At 37.5% G+C, this 18,469-nt stretch overlaps 1 protein-coding gene across 9 annotated transcripts in view; it reads left to right on the forward strand.

The window, feature by feature from the left end:
* DLG2 (discs large MAGUK scaffold protein 2) overlaps nt 1-18,469 on the forward strand; it is a 2,035,798-nt gene that overhangs the window by 1,334,047 nt on the left and 683,282 nt on the right. For all 9 annotated transcript variants that reach the window (XM_089676759.1, XM_089676760.1, XM_089676764.1 and 6 more), the window contains 2 exons: nt 2,884-3,028; nt 8,972-9,113. In XM_089676759.1, the coding sequence (XP_089532885.1) occupies nt 2,884-3,028; nt 8,972-9,113 (287 nt within the window). The remainder of the gene's footprint in view (nt 1-2,883; nt 3,029-8,971; nt 9,114-18,469) is intronic.

Genomic DNA, 18,469 nt, shown 5'->3' on the forward strand with positions numbered 1-18,469 from the left:
CCATATAGTGAACTCGCTGTAGAGTTATTCTCTTTAAGGTCATCACAGAGGACAAGGGGGCACTCTTTATGTCTGGAGGATATATGATTTAATCTCCAAATATGGAAAGGCTTTTTCACAGCGCGGTGAAAATGTGAAATAAACTCCCTCAAGAGCTGGTTCTGGCCAACTCAGTAGATTGTTTTAAACAAGGCCTGGATTCTTTCCTAAATGCACATAATATAACTGGATACTAACATTTATAGGTAAAGTAGATCCAGAGAATATGCCTCTTGGGGGATCAGGAAGGATTTTTTTCCCCTGCAGGAGCAAATTGGATCATGCTTTATTGGGTTTTTTTTGCCTTCCTCTGGATCAACCATGGGTGTAGGATTCTATATATAGGATTGTATACATTTTCCCCCATTTTTGGTTGAACTAAATGGACTTGAGTCTTTTTTCAACCAGAATAACTACGTAACTAGTTTCCCCATTGGCAGATTTCCCCTTCATTCCTTGTTTAGTGACCATCCAAAATGTGGGATTTTCTTTTACATTCACTCTCAGTTATAATAATAGTAAATGGAACAAATAAAGAGTGGATAATCTCCTTAATCCCTTTTAACTCTATCCAAAACTAAAAAAAAGTTTTCCTTTTAGTTCTACTTTAAAGAGTAACTCCACTTTTGTTGGGGAAAGAATCAATCCCTTCTGGGCAATCAATGTACATTACAAAGATTTTAACAAACTCTGTAGCAGATTCCATTCTTTTGTTAGCTGTTTGTTTCACCATGTCCTTTTCAGACTGATTCTGAATGGGAAAGTTTGTTATAATCACTTGATGTACTCTGTGTCCTCCTACCGAGATGCAGGTTAAGCATTCCTTTAAAAGTATTTAACCTTTGGGGAGTATCTCACCAGAACTGAAACTCCTATTGCAGGGGGTGGCTAAATTTTACTTGTATCTTAGGACAGATTTCTGGGGAAATCAGTGATCCAATCACACAAGTAGGAAATGATATTTCTTGGCGAGTGTTCCATATACTAACTGTGTACAGAACACCTCCAGGTTGCCATATTGCATTAAACATTACAGAAAAATACAGAGCTGCAGATTGAAAAGGAAAGATCATTTTTAATAACAAAAACTTGTGTAGCAATTATATATTTTTTTAGTTGCTATATTTTTTTCATGAAAATGGAGTTACCCTTTAGGTATTTAATGCAGCCAAAATCTGCATATCCTTAGAAGCAGAGAGAAGCTTGCACTGCAGGTCCTCAGGTACAGCTTCCTCTATGGCAAGAGGAACAGTGAGCAGCACAGCAGTGACATCACCTAATCTCACTTTAAAGCTCATGTGACCAACATAGGTGACTTGACAATACTTATTTTTTAAATGTTACACATACAGTAAAATGGCAACATTTTTATTTTTGAATTCAGGTCCAATTATGTGTTCCCATCCCCAGGTGTTCATGCTCACCTTCCTTCCCCTTTGGAGCTCTCACAGAGCTAAGGAATTTCTCCATAATCACTGCGATAAAAAAGATTCCTTCAGAAATCGATTGCACAAAATGAGCAGGTTGATCCGTAAATAATTGTCCCTAGCAAAAAAAATTCAACCAATTCCAAGTTTTTTTGTTGTAACAAATTATTGTTTTCAAGTCAAAACACATTATAAACCATCTGAGATCCACCAACTGTTTGTTATTATATGTATGTCTACCATAAGGCCCCTTTCACAGAAGACGGATTCTGCTTCCCATCCGCTTGCTTAGCAGGGGATCTGTCAGCTGATCAACCGCTGAGCAGGAGGATGATAGGTTCATGCCCGCTCTACTTATGCTCTATGGGCAGTCAGATATAAATAAACCCTAACTGCCCTCCGATCCAATCCACCCAGACAGAAGGAAACTAATTCCCTTCGGTTTGTTTTTGTTGGATCAAATCGGATTGGAGGTTTCTGTTTACACCTGCCACTGTGTAGAGCAGAAAGGAAGGTCCAACAAATGGACAGGCAGGGGTGGACTGACAACTCATGGGGCCCCTGGGTAATATGGGATCATTGGGCCCCTGTGTCCTTGCCCAAACTCAAAAAAGCCTATGAAAAAGGTACCAGGGGCATCTCATGGGGCCCCCTACTGACCCCGGGCCCTCGGGCAGTGCCCGAGTTTCCAAATGGTCAGTCCGCTCCTGTGGACAGGTGAACCCGATCAGAATGTTCATGTGAAAGGAGCCATGTCTTGCATCTGTTTAAGGCCCTTTTCACATGTGGCAGACTCAGCTTCCATTCCTCTTGCTCAGAGGGGGATCTGTCTGCTGATTCCCACTGAACAGAACAGAAAGGGAAGGTCACTGGTCCATGTCCACTCGGCTTATGCAGACAAAGCCCGCTCTGCTCTATGGGCAGTTGGATGTAAAGGGATGGACTGCCTGTTTACACCCAACTGCCTTCTAATTTGATCCCTTCTGATCTGCCCAGAAGAAAGGAAACAGATTATTTTCCATTTCTTTTTTGTGGGTCAGATCAAATTGGAGGTAGGTGGGTGACTTGTGTCCATTTACACCTGCCGCTCCATAGAGCAGTGTGGAGGGTCCAATCAGGTCCGCCTGAAAAACGGACAGGCAGACCCGATCGGAACACTTGTTTGAAAGGGGCCATGCAATTTTGCTGTATACAACTGATTTGTAGAATGATGCAGAGAAGTAATTATTTATTTATTTATTTATCGAGTTTATATAGCGCCAAAGGGTTTGCTCAGCGCTGTACAATAGAGGGGGGACAATACATGAAACAGTACAGTAACATCAAACAGCACACAAGGGGTAAGAGGGCCCTACTCTTTCGAGCTTACAATCTAGGAAGTAATCATTCAACATTTTTCTTTCTTTCTTTCCTTCAGGTTAATAATTACAGTTTAGAAGAAGTGACACATGAAGAAGCTGTAGCGATTCTGAAGAACACGTCAGATGTAGTTTACATAAAAGTAGGGAAACCCACAACAATATATATGACGGATCCTTATGGACCTCCGGATATCACTCACTGTAAGTACTTTGTGAAATTTAATGCCCTTATATTTAGACTAATCAGTTAGTTAAGCTTTAAACGCAGATATAAAATATACAAATTAATGCTGCTATGTATTAAGTAATCCATTATTAATTTATTTTTTTTCAAATGCACGCAGTGTATGTACCTGAATTTGATTTAGGACCAACCTCTTGTAATACCCATGTGCAGCAGAGCTCAGACTGGTAGAGAGAGAGAAGCAGCACACAGGGAACACGCTGATGGAAGGACAGAGCAGAGGAGCAGGGAGTTGAGCTCATCAGTCTGCTGCTTCTCTTTTACTATCTAGTCACAGGCTGAGGGAGGGACAAGACCTGTAAGTGTTAGCTGAAGCAGAGAAAAGACAAGCCTTATGCCAGACAGTGCTTTTCTGTGTGATAGAGCTGTGTGAATATCAGGACTGGAAGAAAAGAAATAGGAATCCTATGGCACGTAAAACAGATCCAACATATATGTATTCCATCCAGGTCTTGGAGTTCAGCTTTAAAGGATAAGTTCACCTTACTGTCAATGCTGCATCTGTCCCTCGCTGGCTCTAAGGGTCAGAACTGAGTGATCAGACACCGCTGATGACTGCTCAGTTCTCCCTCCCACTCTGACCAGAGAGGAGTGGTGACTGTCAGTCACTGCTGTCTGCACTACCCCCCCCCCCCCCGAAGATCACTGAGAGGCTGAGCTAGTTGCAGGACTAGGCTCCTGGGTGGATCCCAACCATATGGTCATGATCTTTCCCCAACCTGGACCGGCTGAGAGACATCAGCCAACAGTGGACTTTAGTTTACTATCGGCTGAAAATGGGTCAGAGGAGTGCAGAATGAAAAACACTTCTGTGATCCAAAGGAGAAGTGCAGCCAAACAAACATTGGCTGTACTTCTTATTTAAGACATAGAAACAGAGTGGTTGTTCAGAATCTCCATCATCACTGTTTCCTTTGATGTCTATCTGGACAGACACACAAGGCCAAATATCAGAACTATTATGCTGTGGTACAATTATCAGTGATGACCCCCTAACAACAGATGTTCCATGCAGTTTCTGTTGTCTGATAAATAAATAAGAGTAACCTCCATGTAATAAGATACTCTTCCCTCATTGAGTTATCTTTGGAAGCCAAAGAAGAAAGTAATAAAACCAAGGACCATTCTTGGTTCCCTCTAGTTCTTCACAAAGTAAGGTCAGAAAAAATGCTCATGAGACATATGGATGGCAACAGTTCTTCCTAAAAGAAATGTGAAGGCTACCATTGCTGAACTACATTTGAAAACACTAGTTGACTGGCCTTTAGGCTTACCTTCTGACTTTGACAGTTGTAGTCATTGCATGCAAATTAATAAAGGCATGCTAAAAATCTGCACACTTGAAGGAAGAGGGTCAACAGTCAGGCAAGCAACATTTGCAGAATTAGAAGTCTGTGTTAGCTTTCCTATAATATTGACACCTTACACCTGACACCTGTCTCTATTGTCTTCCAAAAGTGAGTCTGTCTTAAAAATATGAGCAAATGAAGTCTATAATGAAAAATGCATAGGTAGAGGTTACCTTCAATGAAAAATTGAACAGTAGAGAGATATTGGAAGCTGAAGATATATACATATCTTGATTTTTCTTCTAGAAAGCCACGGTTGACTCCACCCTCTGTATTGCTCCTCTAGTATGAAATGAAACCCAATTTTTCAATAAGAAAGATCATCTGGAAAGCTCAGAAAAACTCAAGGTTTGCATACAACTTCAGCTGCCTATATATTTGGTTCTGCTGATCATTATGAAGTAAAGTTTTCTCTGAATTCAAAATGAGAATAAGATGAATAATGCATACACACTGATTTTCTTCAAAGTAGAAGATGTTCATAAGAAGTTTAGAGCAAACAAAGCAAAATGCTTTTCCAAGCACACTTACCAGCTAGCCAGTAGAAAAAAACAAAAAAATGACACGGTCTAACACATTGCTTAAAGCAGAGCTCCACCCAAAAGGGGAAGTTCTGCTTTAAGGCCTCATCTCCTGCTCCCTGTTAAGGATTGGCACCTTTGGGGAGCAGGTACCTGATTTTGACAGGTTATCTGACAGGTTGCGAATGCCTAGGCAATCAGAAGTGGAAGTTGTCCTCCCCCCTCCCTCCTCCCTCCCCGTAGTCTTCTGGGACACGTGACAGGTCCCAGAAGACTATAGGACCATTCACAAGGTGCAGCGCTACTTGTACATGCCCAGTGGGCACCTGGCTGTGATAGCCGGGTGCCCACACTGAACATTCCAGCGCCGGAAAGAGAGGAAGGCCAGTGAAACCACCTGTGAAGAGGATACAACTGGATCGAGGGACAGGTGAGTGTATGTTTTTAAAAAGTGTGCAGCTACAGTTTTTGTAGCTGCTGCCTTTTATTTTTTTTTAAGGCTTTTGACTGGAGTTTCACTTTAAAAACAAAGGTTTTAGTTGGACAACCTTGCAAATATATGTGGAAGCTTCTCCACCTTGTCAAGGCCCTCTGTGTAGTGTGGTCCAACACCAGTCTATGATGTACTGGAGCACATGTAGCCCATGATAAATTAAAGTGATTCTAAAAGCTGAAGCACCCCCCCCCCCTTTATACTTACCAGAGTCCGATCGCGATCCAGCGCTGTGCATGAGAACAGAGACTCTCTCTGTTTTCACCCTCCTCATTGGTTCAAAGACAGCAGCAGGAGCCATTGTCAATCACAGCCAGTGGGGAGGGAGCTGGGTGGGACCAAGCTGTGCTCTGAGTGTCAATGGACACACAGAGATTGGCTTGGGAGCAAGTCTGTATGAGTATCCCCATAGCAAGAGGCTTGCTATGAGGGCACTCAGTGTGGGGGGAAGCCAGAAGCTCTGATGAGGGACCTGAGAAGAGGAGGATGTGGGCTGTTCTGTGCAATACCATTGCACAGAGCAGGTAAGTATAACATGTGTTTTTTGTTTGTTTTATTAAATAACAGAACCTTTACTGTCACTTTAAGGGTAGGTATGCCTGGAGGGAGCCCGTTCCAGCAATGGTGCATCAGAAGCCCAGTAGAGCACAATGGCAACTGAAGGTGTCCAATATGTCCAATTCCAGCAAGAAATTTACTCTAATGACTTACATGAATATTATACAGTATATATATATATATATATATATATATATATATATATATATACAGTCATGGCCGAAATTGTTGGCACCCTTGATATTTCTCCAGGAAATCATGTATTTCTCACGAAACGTATTGCATTAACACATGTTTTGCTATACACATGTTTATTCCCTTTGTGTGTATTGGGACAAAACAAAAAAAGGGAGGAAAGAAAGCAAATTCGACATAATGTCACACAAACCTCCAAAAATGGGCTGGACAAAAGTATTGGCACCCTTTCACAACTGCGGATAAATAAGAATGTTACAAGCATGTGATGCTCCTGTAAACTCACCTGGGGCAAGTAACAGGTGTGGGCAATATAGAAATCACACCTGAAAGCAGATAAAAAGGAGAGACGTTCACTTAACCTTTGCATTGTGTGTCTGTCTGTGCCACACTAAGCATGGACAACAGAAAGAGGAGACGAGAACTGTCTGAGGACCTGAGAACCAAAATTGTGGCAAAATATCAACAATCTCAAGGTTACAAGTCCATCTCCAGAGAACTAGATTTGCCTTTGTCCACAGTGCGCAACATTATCAAGAAGTTTGCAACCCATGGCACTGTAGCTAATCTCCCTGGTCGTGGACGGATGAGGAAAATTGATGAAAGATTGCAACGCAGAATAGTCCGGATGGTGGATAAGCAGCCCCAAACATGTTCCAAAGACATTCAAGCTGTCCTGCAGGCTCAGGGAGCATCAGTGTCAGCGCGAACTATCCGTCGACATTTAAATGAAATGAAACGCTATGGCAGGAGACCCAGGAGGACCCCACTGCTGACACAGAGACATAAAAAAGCAAGACTACAGTTTGCCAAAATGTACTTGAGTAAGCCAAAAGCCTTCTGGGAAAACGTCTTGTGGACAGATGAGACCAAGATAGAGCTTTTCGGTAAAGCACATCATTCTACTGTTTACCGAAAACGGAATGAGGCCTACAAAGAACAAAACACAGTACCTACGGTAAAATATGGTGGAGGTTCAATGATGTTTTGGGGTTGTTTTGCTGCCTCTGGCACTGGGTGCCTTGACTGTGTGCAAGGCATCATGAAATCTGAGGATTACCAAAGGATTTTGGGTCGCACTGTAGGGCCCAGTGTCAGAAAGCTGGGTTTGCGTCCAAGATCCTGGGTCTTCCAGCAGGACAATGACCCCAAACATACGTCAAAAAGCACTCAGAAATGGATGGCAAAGAAGCGCTGGAGAGTTCTGAAGTGGCCAGCAATGAGCCCAGATCTAAATCCCATTGAACACCTGTGGAGAGATCTTAAAATTGCTGTTGGGAAAAGGTGTCCTTCCAATAAGAGAGACCTGGAGCTGTTTGCAAAGGAAGAGTGGTCCAAAATTCCGGGTGAGAGGTGTCAGAAGCTTATTGATGGTTATAGGAAGCGACTGATTTCAGTTATGTTTTCCAAAGGGTGTGCAACCAAATATTAAGTTAAGGGTGCCAATACTTTTGTCCAGCCCATTTTTGGGGTTTTGTGTGACATTATGTCATATTTGCTTTTCTGCCTCTGTTTTATATTTGTTCCAATACATACAAAGGGAATAAACATGTGTATAGCAAAACATGTGTTAATGCAATACCTTTTTTGTGTGAAATACTTGATTTTCAGGAAAAATATCAAGGGTGCCAACAATTTCGGCCATGACTGTATATATATATAATATAAATGTTCAAAATAGGGTTGAACTGCGCTAAAAAGTATACATACTCACCGGCCCCTTTATTAGGTACATCTGTTCAATTGCTTGATAACACAAATTGCTGATCAGCCAATCTCATGGCAGCAACTCAATGCATTTAGACATCTAGACATGGTGAAGACGACTTGCTGAAGTTCAAACCGAGCATCAGAATGGTGAAGAAAAGGGATTTAAGTGACTGTGAACATGGCATGATTGTTGGTGCCAGATGGGCTGGTCTGAGAATCTAAAAAACTGCTGATCTACCGGGATTTCCACGCACAACCACCTCTAGGGTTTACAGAGAATGGTCCCAAAAAAGAGAAAATATGCAGTGAGCGGCAGTTGTATGGACAAAAATGCCTTGTTAATGTCAGAGGTCAGTGGAGAATGGGCAGACTGGTTGCTGCGACATTCAGATGGTAAGGTCAGAATTTGGCATAAACAACATGAAAGCATGGATCCATCCCGCCTTGTATCAGTGGTGTAATGGTGGAGGTGGGGGGGGGGGGGGTATTTTCTTGGCACTAGCAAGATGTACCTAATAAACTAGCCAGTGAGTATATATAAATTCTTCAACTGCCAATCTAAAGAAAGGTTGATACACAACTAAACGGCCAATCCGTACAACGAGTTTATTTGTTGCTGCTGTGAAAACAAAGGTATGGTACATAGGTAAGTACACAAAAAAAAAGTTTACAGGAAGGGCTGGACAGAATGATTGTAAAGATGTACATCTGAAAATGAAACCAAATGTGCTTTCCAAGCTCCATCATATTTTTCATCACTAATGGCCCATATGAACCTGCAACCCAACAAAGACCTGGGAATGTTGACAGCACTGGTAAGTAGAGGAAACATCTTTTTGTGGAAATCTCAGTCTACATAAATCAATTCCTGAAATGTCACAATGAATGGCAACAGTATCACTTTAAAAAAAAAAAAATACTCACTGTGATCTCTGTGGGAGGTAATAAATACCCGCAATTGTAACAATATTTGACGCAGCATGCATGCGCTTAACATTAAAAAATAAATATCTTCTTCTAGGTCCATTTTGAATATGAGCCCTATGATAACACGCAGTTTTCTTTTATTACCAGCGTATTCTCCACCTCTGGAAAGTCACATCCTCAGCAGCGCTAACAATGGCACACTGGAATACAAGAGTCCTCTGACGCCAATCTCTCCAGGAAGATATTCTCCTATCCCAAAGCACATGCTTGTGGAGGATGACTACACCAGGTCAGAAAACGTCTTACATATCTTTTATTTTTAACACAAGCTGCCTTGTAGCGTCAGTATCACTGTGTGGGGAGGACGCCTCCTTAGACTGCCATTGACGTTGTAATGTTTTTTTTTTGCTGTGGACTTATACTTTGAGGAATTGCTGAATGTCCTACAAGCTTTACAGTACTTGTGTGTGCTTTATATATCTTGGGATGAACTGTAACTTACTTAAATAAACTTAGGAACGTTACTCTGGCTTTCTCCATTACTTCCAAAAGAAACTATGGGTCAATTAATACCAAGTTTTTGGCTGGTCCAAGGAATATGTTAGCATAAGTTGTACCGGGGCTTGACAAAAGCCAGGAGCTATATAGCTAAGTAAGCTATAGTAAGAATTTTATGGACAGAAATACATATACATTGGCAAATAAAATATTAGCTGTTCGTCTGGAGCTCACGTTTAGAAAAATTACACCTGGAACCAGCTTGTTTTTAAGCTTTTTGTTTTGTCAATTTAAGATTGTTTCCTGGATTCTAAATCATCTGCTGGTTCATAGGTTTGATTGGCTTGCTCTTGACATTGGCCTTCATTTGTCCACCCCTGGCTTATGCTAATTTTCATATGTATAGGAAAGGAACAAAAATCTATAGCATGTATTGAACATTCTGTCATTTAGTATCCAAAGCTGTTTTTTTGTTTGTTTGTTTTTTTTGGTTTGAGATTTCAAAAGTAGAAAAAGTTGATGAGACCTGATAAAACATGGTATAAAAATCTTTGGAACATATTGCTACCTGCAGGATGCTTGGGAAACAAATATTTAAACAATTGTCCAAAATTTGTGGTATATCATATGGAAAATATTTTAAAATTTTTCATGGTTACATAAGATAATGGAGCCATTTTCTTCACAATCTCTAATCACATTGGCCCTTCAAAATGTGGTTCAAAGAAATAAGGAGACTTATGATAATAAAAAGAAATTGTAGCATTGTTGGCTATAGCAAACAATTACAATTTTGTATATATATATTTTTAACACCAATAGGTTTGCCTGCTTAAAACTGGCTTTTAAGGGCAACCTCCAAGCTTGCAAAATGCGCAAATGTTCATTACCCTTGGCCTAACAAAATGTCATTCATAAACACAAATTGACTTTTCATAAATGTTTCCGCACAAGATTTACGTGACTTTCACCAAACTGAATTACGTTGAAATTAGAACAATATGTGAATTTGTACAAGCTTAGTGAATCTTGTGTGAAAACACCCCCAAAGTGTGGTTGAAAAAAGGTCCAAGAACCTCTTGTATCTCAAGGTGTTGATGTCCAAAGAAGGCAGGAGGTATCAGTTTTCAACCTCCATCTTGTATCTCAAAGTGTTGATGTCCAAAAAAGGCATGAGGTATCAGTTTTCAACCTCTGTTTTGTATCTTCATGTGTTAATGTTCAAAGAAGGCAGGAGGTATCAGTTTTCAACCTCCATATATAAAAAAATAGTATATTGTAGTTAATTTCCCATAAAACGTGGAATCAACTTGCGTAATATAATAGACAACTCAAGTGTATTAAGCTGAAGAACCTACAAAGATGGTAATTAACCCAAAAAAAATCTCTACCCAAAATATCATTTTTTTTAAACTGAACATAGGGTCATGGATACAGCCTGTGTGTTCAAAATTACTGTTTAGTTACATTTGCCTTGACAGTAGTAGTAGTATTATGACATCAAGTTGTCACTAACAATCATGGCATGTGAGTTTGAATTTTACACACAGGGTTCCGTCATCAACTTTCAATACAAAGTTGAAGAGTAGATTTGGTTAGAGATTTCCCTTAACATGTTTTGGCAACCATCTGGCCTAGGTGCCTAAACCAAATTTAAATTATGATGAACTTATCTTAATGGCTTTTAAAATGTTTTGCCTATTGGGTGAATAATTGTGTAGCCCAACATGGGAACCTTTTAAAGGCTAATACCACCCACCGCCTGCACGTATGTTGGACTTCCACCACTACTTAGCCTAAGCTAAGTGTCACATGCATCATAGTTCTTTTGTGATTGACTACTACCTTAAATTGACATGAACTGTTCCTTCTCTGTGAGCAATTTTATTACAGATTAAAAGCAAATTGGTGTTAATAGCATCAGATCAGAGTGTAAACGTCAACAGTTCAGAGTGTGATTGCCCTTTGAAACTGATTGGGAAATTGGGCTTTCAATGATAATAAAAATGGTGGATAATGCTTTTATTGGCTGACATGGAGCACAGTATAAGATTCCTTACAATGATAATAAAAATGGTGGATAATGCTTTTATTGGCTGACATGGAGCACAGTATAAGATTCCTTAATTACCCAAATAGGCTCAATATATGTTTATTTGGAACAGTGCCTATTTCAAATTTTACTCTGCCCTTTTCATTTAACGTTTGCGTTTTTTAATTTATAAATAATATACTACGCTTCCTTTCCTTAACCCTGCTATTTTAATTGCAATAAAAGTAGATACAGAATTCATCACCAGCTTTTTTTTTTTTAAATGATGGTGGGCAAAACTGACCAGTTTTATTTTGTGCACCACTGAAGTAAACACGGTCCCAATCATTTGCCTTTGTCCTTGTGATTTCAAGGCTGTCTTTATAAAATTAATAAAATATTTCTAAATTGTAACATAACGATGCAAAATGTTTTAGGTAGAACAGTTGCACTTTGTCAACTGTTGCAGAGTTATGAGTAAAGTAAAGAAAAAAATAAATAAATTTACTCCTTTTTTTCATAACAGTATTAAATATAGCATAGTTGATAGGCACAATTATAATACATTTCTTTGTACTGTAAGTTTAAAATGAAATAAAAAAAATAAACCCATATAATGTAAACACTTACACGGTCTAGCATTCACTTCAAACATTTAGTCAGATTTAGGTAAATTTAAATGTATGTGAACATTAAACATCTTTTTCATTTTTGGATATAGTAGAAAATGGTTAAGACCCTACCTGTGTCCCATTGGGAAGATTTCCCTTCACTTTTTGTCCCAGAGATAAAACAGGAAGTTAAAGGAAATCTTTCCAAAGTTAGAAAAGTCTTCCCTTAAACAATTGTTATCAGAACCCCCATTTGTAGATTTCCCCTCTATACCTGTTCTTGCGCCAACATTTTGGATTTTTCATTACTTAGACAATAGCCACAGGATGAATAGAAAGCAGACACAAACAGAAGTAAAAACCTGACAAAGGTTCTAAGTCTTTCCTATCCTATTCAAAGCTAAAAGTAAAAGTTTTGGGTTTCTATTCTGTTAAAAAAAAAAAAAATTGGGGTTTACATAAAAAAAAAAACAAATCCTGAACCAGATTGGATAGTTGATGTGAATTTAGAGGTCAGTATAAACTTTATTGCTTTTATAACTCAGCGCATGGTTTTGGAAGTAGATGATTATTGTATAGTTACATTTTAGGAATATCAATAATTGTTAAATGACTAAATCAATCAATTTTTTAAGTGGCTCATGAAATAGTTTACCGTTTCAAATTTTCAAAATTTGCTACTGAAAAGAAGGGTTTTTTTTATCATCTAAGAAGCTCAATGTGTTTTACTGTGTGCTTGCTATTAATTATCATGCTCCTGTGATACATTTTTATTTTTTTGGTAGTAGATTTTAAATCAAAGACCCACAAGGAGACTCCTCAACGGACAGGGCTTGATGTAACCATGCACTTCCAAATCTTGGATTCTATACCATTTCTACTAAAACCATGTTTGTTGAGTTGTATGCTATGAAGAATCGGGATGGCCTGCAGATTTTAAATTCACCCACAATGCATTTGCATTGCTTTGTTGACTTTACCTCAATTTCCAATGATGTGGTTGTCCATTTTTGTCGTCTTTCTCAAATTTGCATTCCGGGTTATTAAAAAAAAAAAAAAAAAACCCCTGGCTGCTCATACTCATACCATCAGGAAAATTAAGGAGACTCCCTATACAAAAAAACTATTTTTAAAATGTATTTAATCTTGGCATAATTAATATCCTAATTCCTTATAAGGCATCTGTTTACATTTTTTTAATTCATGTAAAACTGTAATATGACACAAACTGTAAAGGAAAAAAAAACCACATGAGCACGATAACTTAGCTGATAGTTTTGCATTTTAATTATTTTGTTCTAAAATATTAGCCAGAAGTGCATTTTTATAAGCACAATGTGATGCTAAGAAGGCAATTATATTCAAGCTGCAAAATTCTCCTTTGTGAAATTGTGTTTTATGACATTTACTTATGTGGAAATGGTTCTTTGATATCTTAATAAATATGTGGTGTTACCATAATTCATAAAGAAACGTTCCAAAGTATTTTTTCAGTATTCTTGATTATTTATTTCTCTATATATATTTCAAAATTTTCTTTAAATTCTCTTTTAACCAATTAAGCATTAAAAGTGAAGATTACATCTTCAGTAAATCAGCCCCTATGTTTAAATATATATATATATGTGGTAATATATTCTAAAATTATATATACCACTAAGAACAAATGTGAAATATTATCTTTCAGAACTAGACCAAAGTGAAAAATTAACACATTCTTTATCTTTAGTTTTTGATAGATTGAGATCCATTTATAACCAGTTTAAAAGTTAAAGACTACTATAATTCAATACATTTATTTTGTACATTGCTTCTAGTTAAGAAAAAATGCTAAACAGGAAAAATATTGTTAAAGTAACCCTGCCACAAAAACCGACTCAGCAGCATCCCGTAATTTTTTTTATTTTTTTTTTTTAAATACTAAGCTTTTAAAGAAGACTTAATAATAACAAAAATTGACCTAGCAGCATCCCATAATTTTTTTAAAAATGTTTAAAATACTAAGCCTTTAAAGAAGACTTAATAATAATTATCAGGCCAGTGGGAAGAAACTCTTCACTTTCTTTCAGAGCTATGGTCACTTGGTTAACATTTCTGAATTACTCATTTTATTTGCCTGCACTGGACCAATCACCAAGCTCTAATGCAGTTACATGGGGAGTATCTAAAGCTATGGCTTAGGTGTCTAGATTATACAGGGCAGCTTCTTTGGTTTTTACTAGTTAAGTAAATTGATGGGGTAGGGAAGGAAAAATTTTTGTTGTATGTGATGGGTACACGCATGTAAAAATAAATTACAAGTTAGGAATAAGTACTGCTGAAGGTTGAAAGTCTATTGTTCTTCCATTAAAAAATATGTGAATTTAAAAAAATTATAAAAATGCAAACCTATACCTTTTGGTTTTCCTTGTGTAATTATTTTCTGTTTTTAAGCCCATCTTACATTTCTATATGACAAGAACATGCCAACATTTTATTACTTTCATTCAATGAATGTGTAAAAAAGTTATAGGCCATATCCTAAATACATGTTTTATTTAAAGCGTAGTATTTGTTATTTTGTTTCAGCATAATGGCTTTCAGTGCCACTACTTATCAGTGCAAGAACGTTTTTTTTTTTTTTTGCATGTGAATGTTCACCACATTCACTAGGCTTAGGTTAAATTCCATTAGTGTGGGAATTAACTTGACCAGCCTATTTGCCTTTAGTATATCAACCAATACGTAACTGAGAAAAAAACCCCACCCCATCCCTCGGTCAGTTACATATGCACGCATTTCCTACCTTCTGAGTTCTGCGTGGGTTGATCTTTCTGCTTTAGTGACATGAAAAAGTGCTAAAAACAGCAGCATGCCAATCACGCATGAAAATACATTTTGGAAAAGTTCAGTACACCCAACGGTATAAATACAAGGAAGCCATGATTTCATTTTGCGACCATTCTAGAAAATCTTAGTTGGTGGTTGAAATAAAGATCTGTTGCTTAAAACAAAACTAGAACTAGCTTTTTGTGTGAATTTGTATATTACATCAAATTTTGAACAAAACTGGAATTACCCTATGCAAGTTAATACAAAGTGTTATTTAAAACTCAAGCCAAAACACTAGAATGAACCTTTAACACTTTATCTTCCCCTTAAAGTAGAAGTCCAGTCAAATACTAATTATACTTAAACCTTCTCCCACCCCCATTCTAAGATGTCTATACTTGCCTATTCTGAGGGCTCTCCGGATACATGATCATCCCAGTGGCCGGCTTCAGTGATGAAGAAAGATCATCAACATTGGCTGCAGAGCCTGGGCAATGACTATTTGAAATATATTTTGAAAATATTCTTCCCAAATATATTGACATATATTTGAAATGCTACAAATTTGGCCATAATCAATATATTTCAAAATATATTTCAATAAATATATATATATATATATATATACACACTGCATGTTGAACTGCGTTTTTATTTTTATTACAAAAAATATTTTTAAAAATACATTTTGAAATATACTGTATGTCTTTAAACGTACAAATCTACATTTTTGGAATGCATATACAGATATATATCTAAATGTATATACAACCGGACGGTGGCAGTGCAGGGTCGGGTGGCTGTTTATAAACGGCCTCCCCGCCCCCTGCTTGTGCGCGCTTCCTGGGAGCGCGCAGCACCGCGATCCGGTGCCCGCTGTGTCCTCCGGACACAGTGGAACACCGATCATCATACGGGACCTCTGTGTGAGGTCCTGATCATGTGATCACTGATTGGCCAATCAGTGATCACATGCAGAGTAGTAAGCAAGATGTCACTTGTGACATCATTGCTTACTACGTGTAAAATCTGTGAATGATCAGAGGTCACATGGTACAAGGCTATTCACAACAGCCTTGTACCATGTGACAAGCTGTGACCAATCACAGCTCACACAGTAGTTCTCAATGGCTGCAAGAATGCAGCTACAGAGAAGGAGAAATTATTGCTTTTATAGCCTTTATGGGTGTAAAAGCAATCCGTGTAAAAATTTTTTAAAAATCTTCATCACCCCCCACACATAGTACAGTGTCACCATGGTGACACTGTACTGCTAGGGTGACAGTATGTTAAAAAAAAAAACATAAATAATAATATAATAAAATTAAAAAGTAAAAAATAAGTTTAAAAATTTAAATTTTTGGTTATAAACTAATTTGGGTTATTTGTTTTTACTAAAAAGATAACGGAATAAATTTTGGCCAAGATTTATGATGAAATATTATTTATTTGCAAAATTTTATAAGAAAAACACTTTTTTTCAAAATGTTTGGACTTTTTCATTTATATAGCAAAAAAAATAAAAATCCCAGTGGTGAATAAATACCACCAAAATAAAGCTTTATCTGTCTCAAAAAATGCTAAAAAATTCATATGGGTACAGTGTTGCATGACCGCGCAATTGTCATTCAAAGTGTGATAGCACTGAAAGCTGAAAATTGGCCTGGACAGGAAGGGGGTAAAAGTGTCTGGACTTGAAGTGGTTAAAATGACTTTTTTATATGTTAAAAAAAATCTGAAGACTATATTTGTTAAAAAATATTTTTTTTTAAATATTTTTTCATATATTTTGTTATTTTGTAATATATAAAAAACGCATTTGAACATGCAGTATATATTTATATATATATATATATATATATATATATATATATATATGAAAAATATTTTGAAATATATTGAATATGGCCAAAATTGGAGCATTTCAAATATATGCCAATATATTTGGGAAGAATATTTTTAAACTATATATTTCAAATATATTTTTCTTCCATATGGGGAACTAGCCTGTAAAGGACAGATGTCTATACTTGCCTATTCTGAGGGCGCTCTGGTTACATGATCATCCCAGCGATGAAGAGAGATCGTCGACAATGGCCGCACAGCCTGGGCAATGACGTTACGCATAGGCTTACTATGGGGGTTCCGTTGTCGGATGTCCCTCCTCTACACTGAAACCGGCTCTGGGAGCCGATCATGTGACCTCATCGGAGCACTTCCAGAATACTTAACTATACGCCTCGCTCCTTTACAGAGTAGTTAGAATAGGCTTAGATTGTGGGTGGGAGCAGGTTTAAGTACAGTTAGTATTTGACTGGACTTCTACTTTAACACCTAAACTAAACCCATGATCTCACGATTGCCTGTACAACTTAGCACTTAACCTATTCCTAACTTTGTACCCTCAACCCAAAACATAACATGAATCCTATATCTGCACCCTTAAACTCTGACCTTAACCCTTGCAGGCCATACATGGGTCGAAATTCGACCGATTTTCATCCGAAAATTGGACCTAAAAATAATCGGCCAAGTTTTGCTCTGTTAGTGGGTCACCGGCCAATTTTCGTGGTTCCTCCCCTTTTCAGTGATCAGGCATGTTGGAAAATTTGTGAAAAAACGAGTGATTTTCGACTCAATGATAGTCAAATCGTACGATGGTTTTTCCGAAAAGAATATGCGCAAGAGCCGTGACCTGGAAGGAGCAGAGGTTTCGCCTGTTATATAGGGTGAACTTCATGACTTGGTCAGCCGATTTTCGAAATCATTGATGGCGCCATCGGATTACCCAGCGATCGACGTTTTTGATTTTCGGAGGAAAAATCGTTCGGAATTCAACCCATGTGTGGCCTGTATTAATCCTAGCCCCTAAAATTAACACGTACTTTAACCTAGTTCAGGTTCAAGTCATCTCTTACCTTGTTGAGTGCCAAAAATGGGTGACAAAAGCTGCCTTTCTAGCATAAAGCTCTGAAAACCACTTATCTGTAAATGTATATTTTTTTAACCTTAAATGTTTTATTACATGCATTATATTCCTAAAAAAGTAATGTGCGCGTCTCACCAAAATATAGGGAACCCCTCTGTGCCCCCAACACACGCAAAGTTCCCACATTATTGCTTTGCAAGCTCAATTAATGACTTTAAAATACACAATGATAATTATCGATCATAAATTTAAGATTGTATTTTACAAAAATACTCAGCGTTTTTTTTTGTTTTTCTTTATGGTGTATTTTAACAAAAAAAAAAATACAGGTTAATAAAAAGAAAAAAACTATTGTAGCATTTCATGTTGCATGTGATTTTCTACATCAGCATATATTGCCTGAGAAACAAATCATCTATTACACTTTTTAATACACTGTACTGAAAATAAAGCTCTATCCCTTTTTTGTTTTCATTTTTTATTTTTTTTTTATTTTTGCAAAATTAAAACTGAGCTTTGAATCACTACACAACTATTCATATCATTCATTTTGTTGCTTCTTTTTTTTTTTCCTTGTTCACTGTATCAGGTGTATTGCATGATAGAAATGTTTCTATATAGAAAAAAAGGATGATGTTTAAAGCTGCATGATTAATACCTTTGATAAGCCATCATTATATTCTGTCTACAGTGGAAATGTTTTTGTCTGTATTCATAGTAACTTGAATTGTACCACTTATGCTACACAGATGTCAACTTGCCTA

Source organism: Staurois parvus, unplaced genomic scaffold, assembly GCF_062004578.1.
Source record: "Staurois parvus isolate SC_StPar_1 unplaced genomic scaffold, SC_StPar_1.0 ptg000173l, whole genome shotgun sequence".
NCBI classification, from domain to species: domain Eukaryota; kingdom Metazoa; phylum Chordata; class Amphibia; order Anura; family Ranidae; genus Staurois; species Staurois parvus.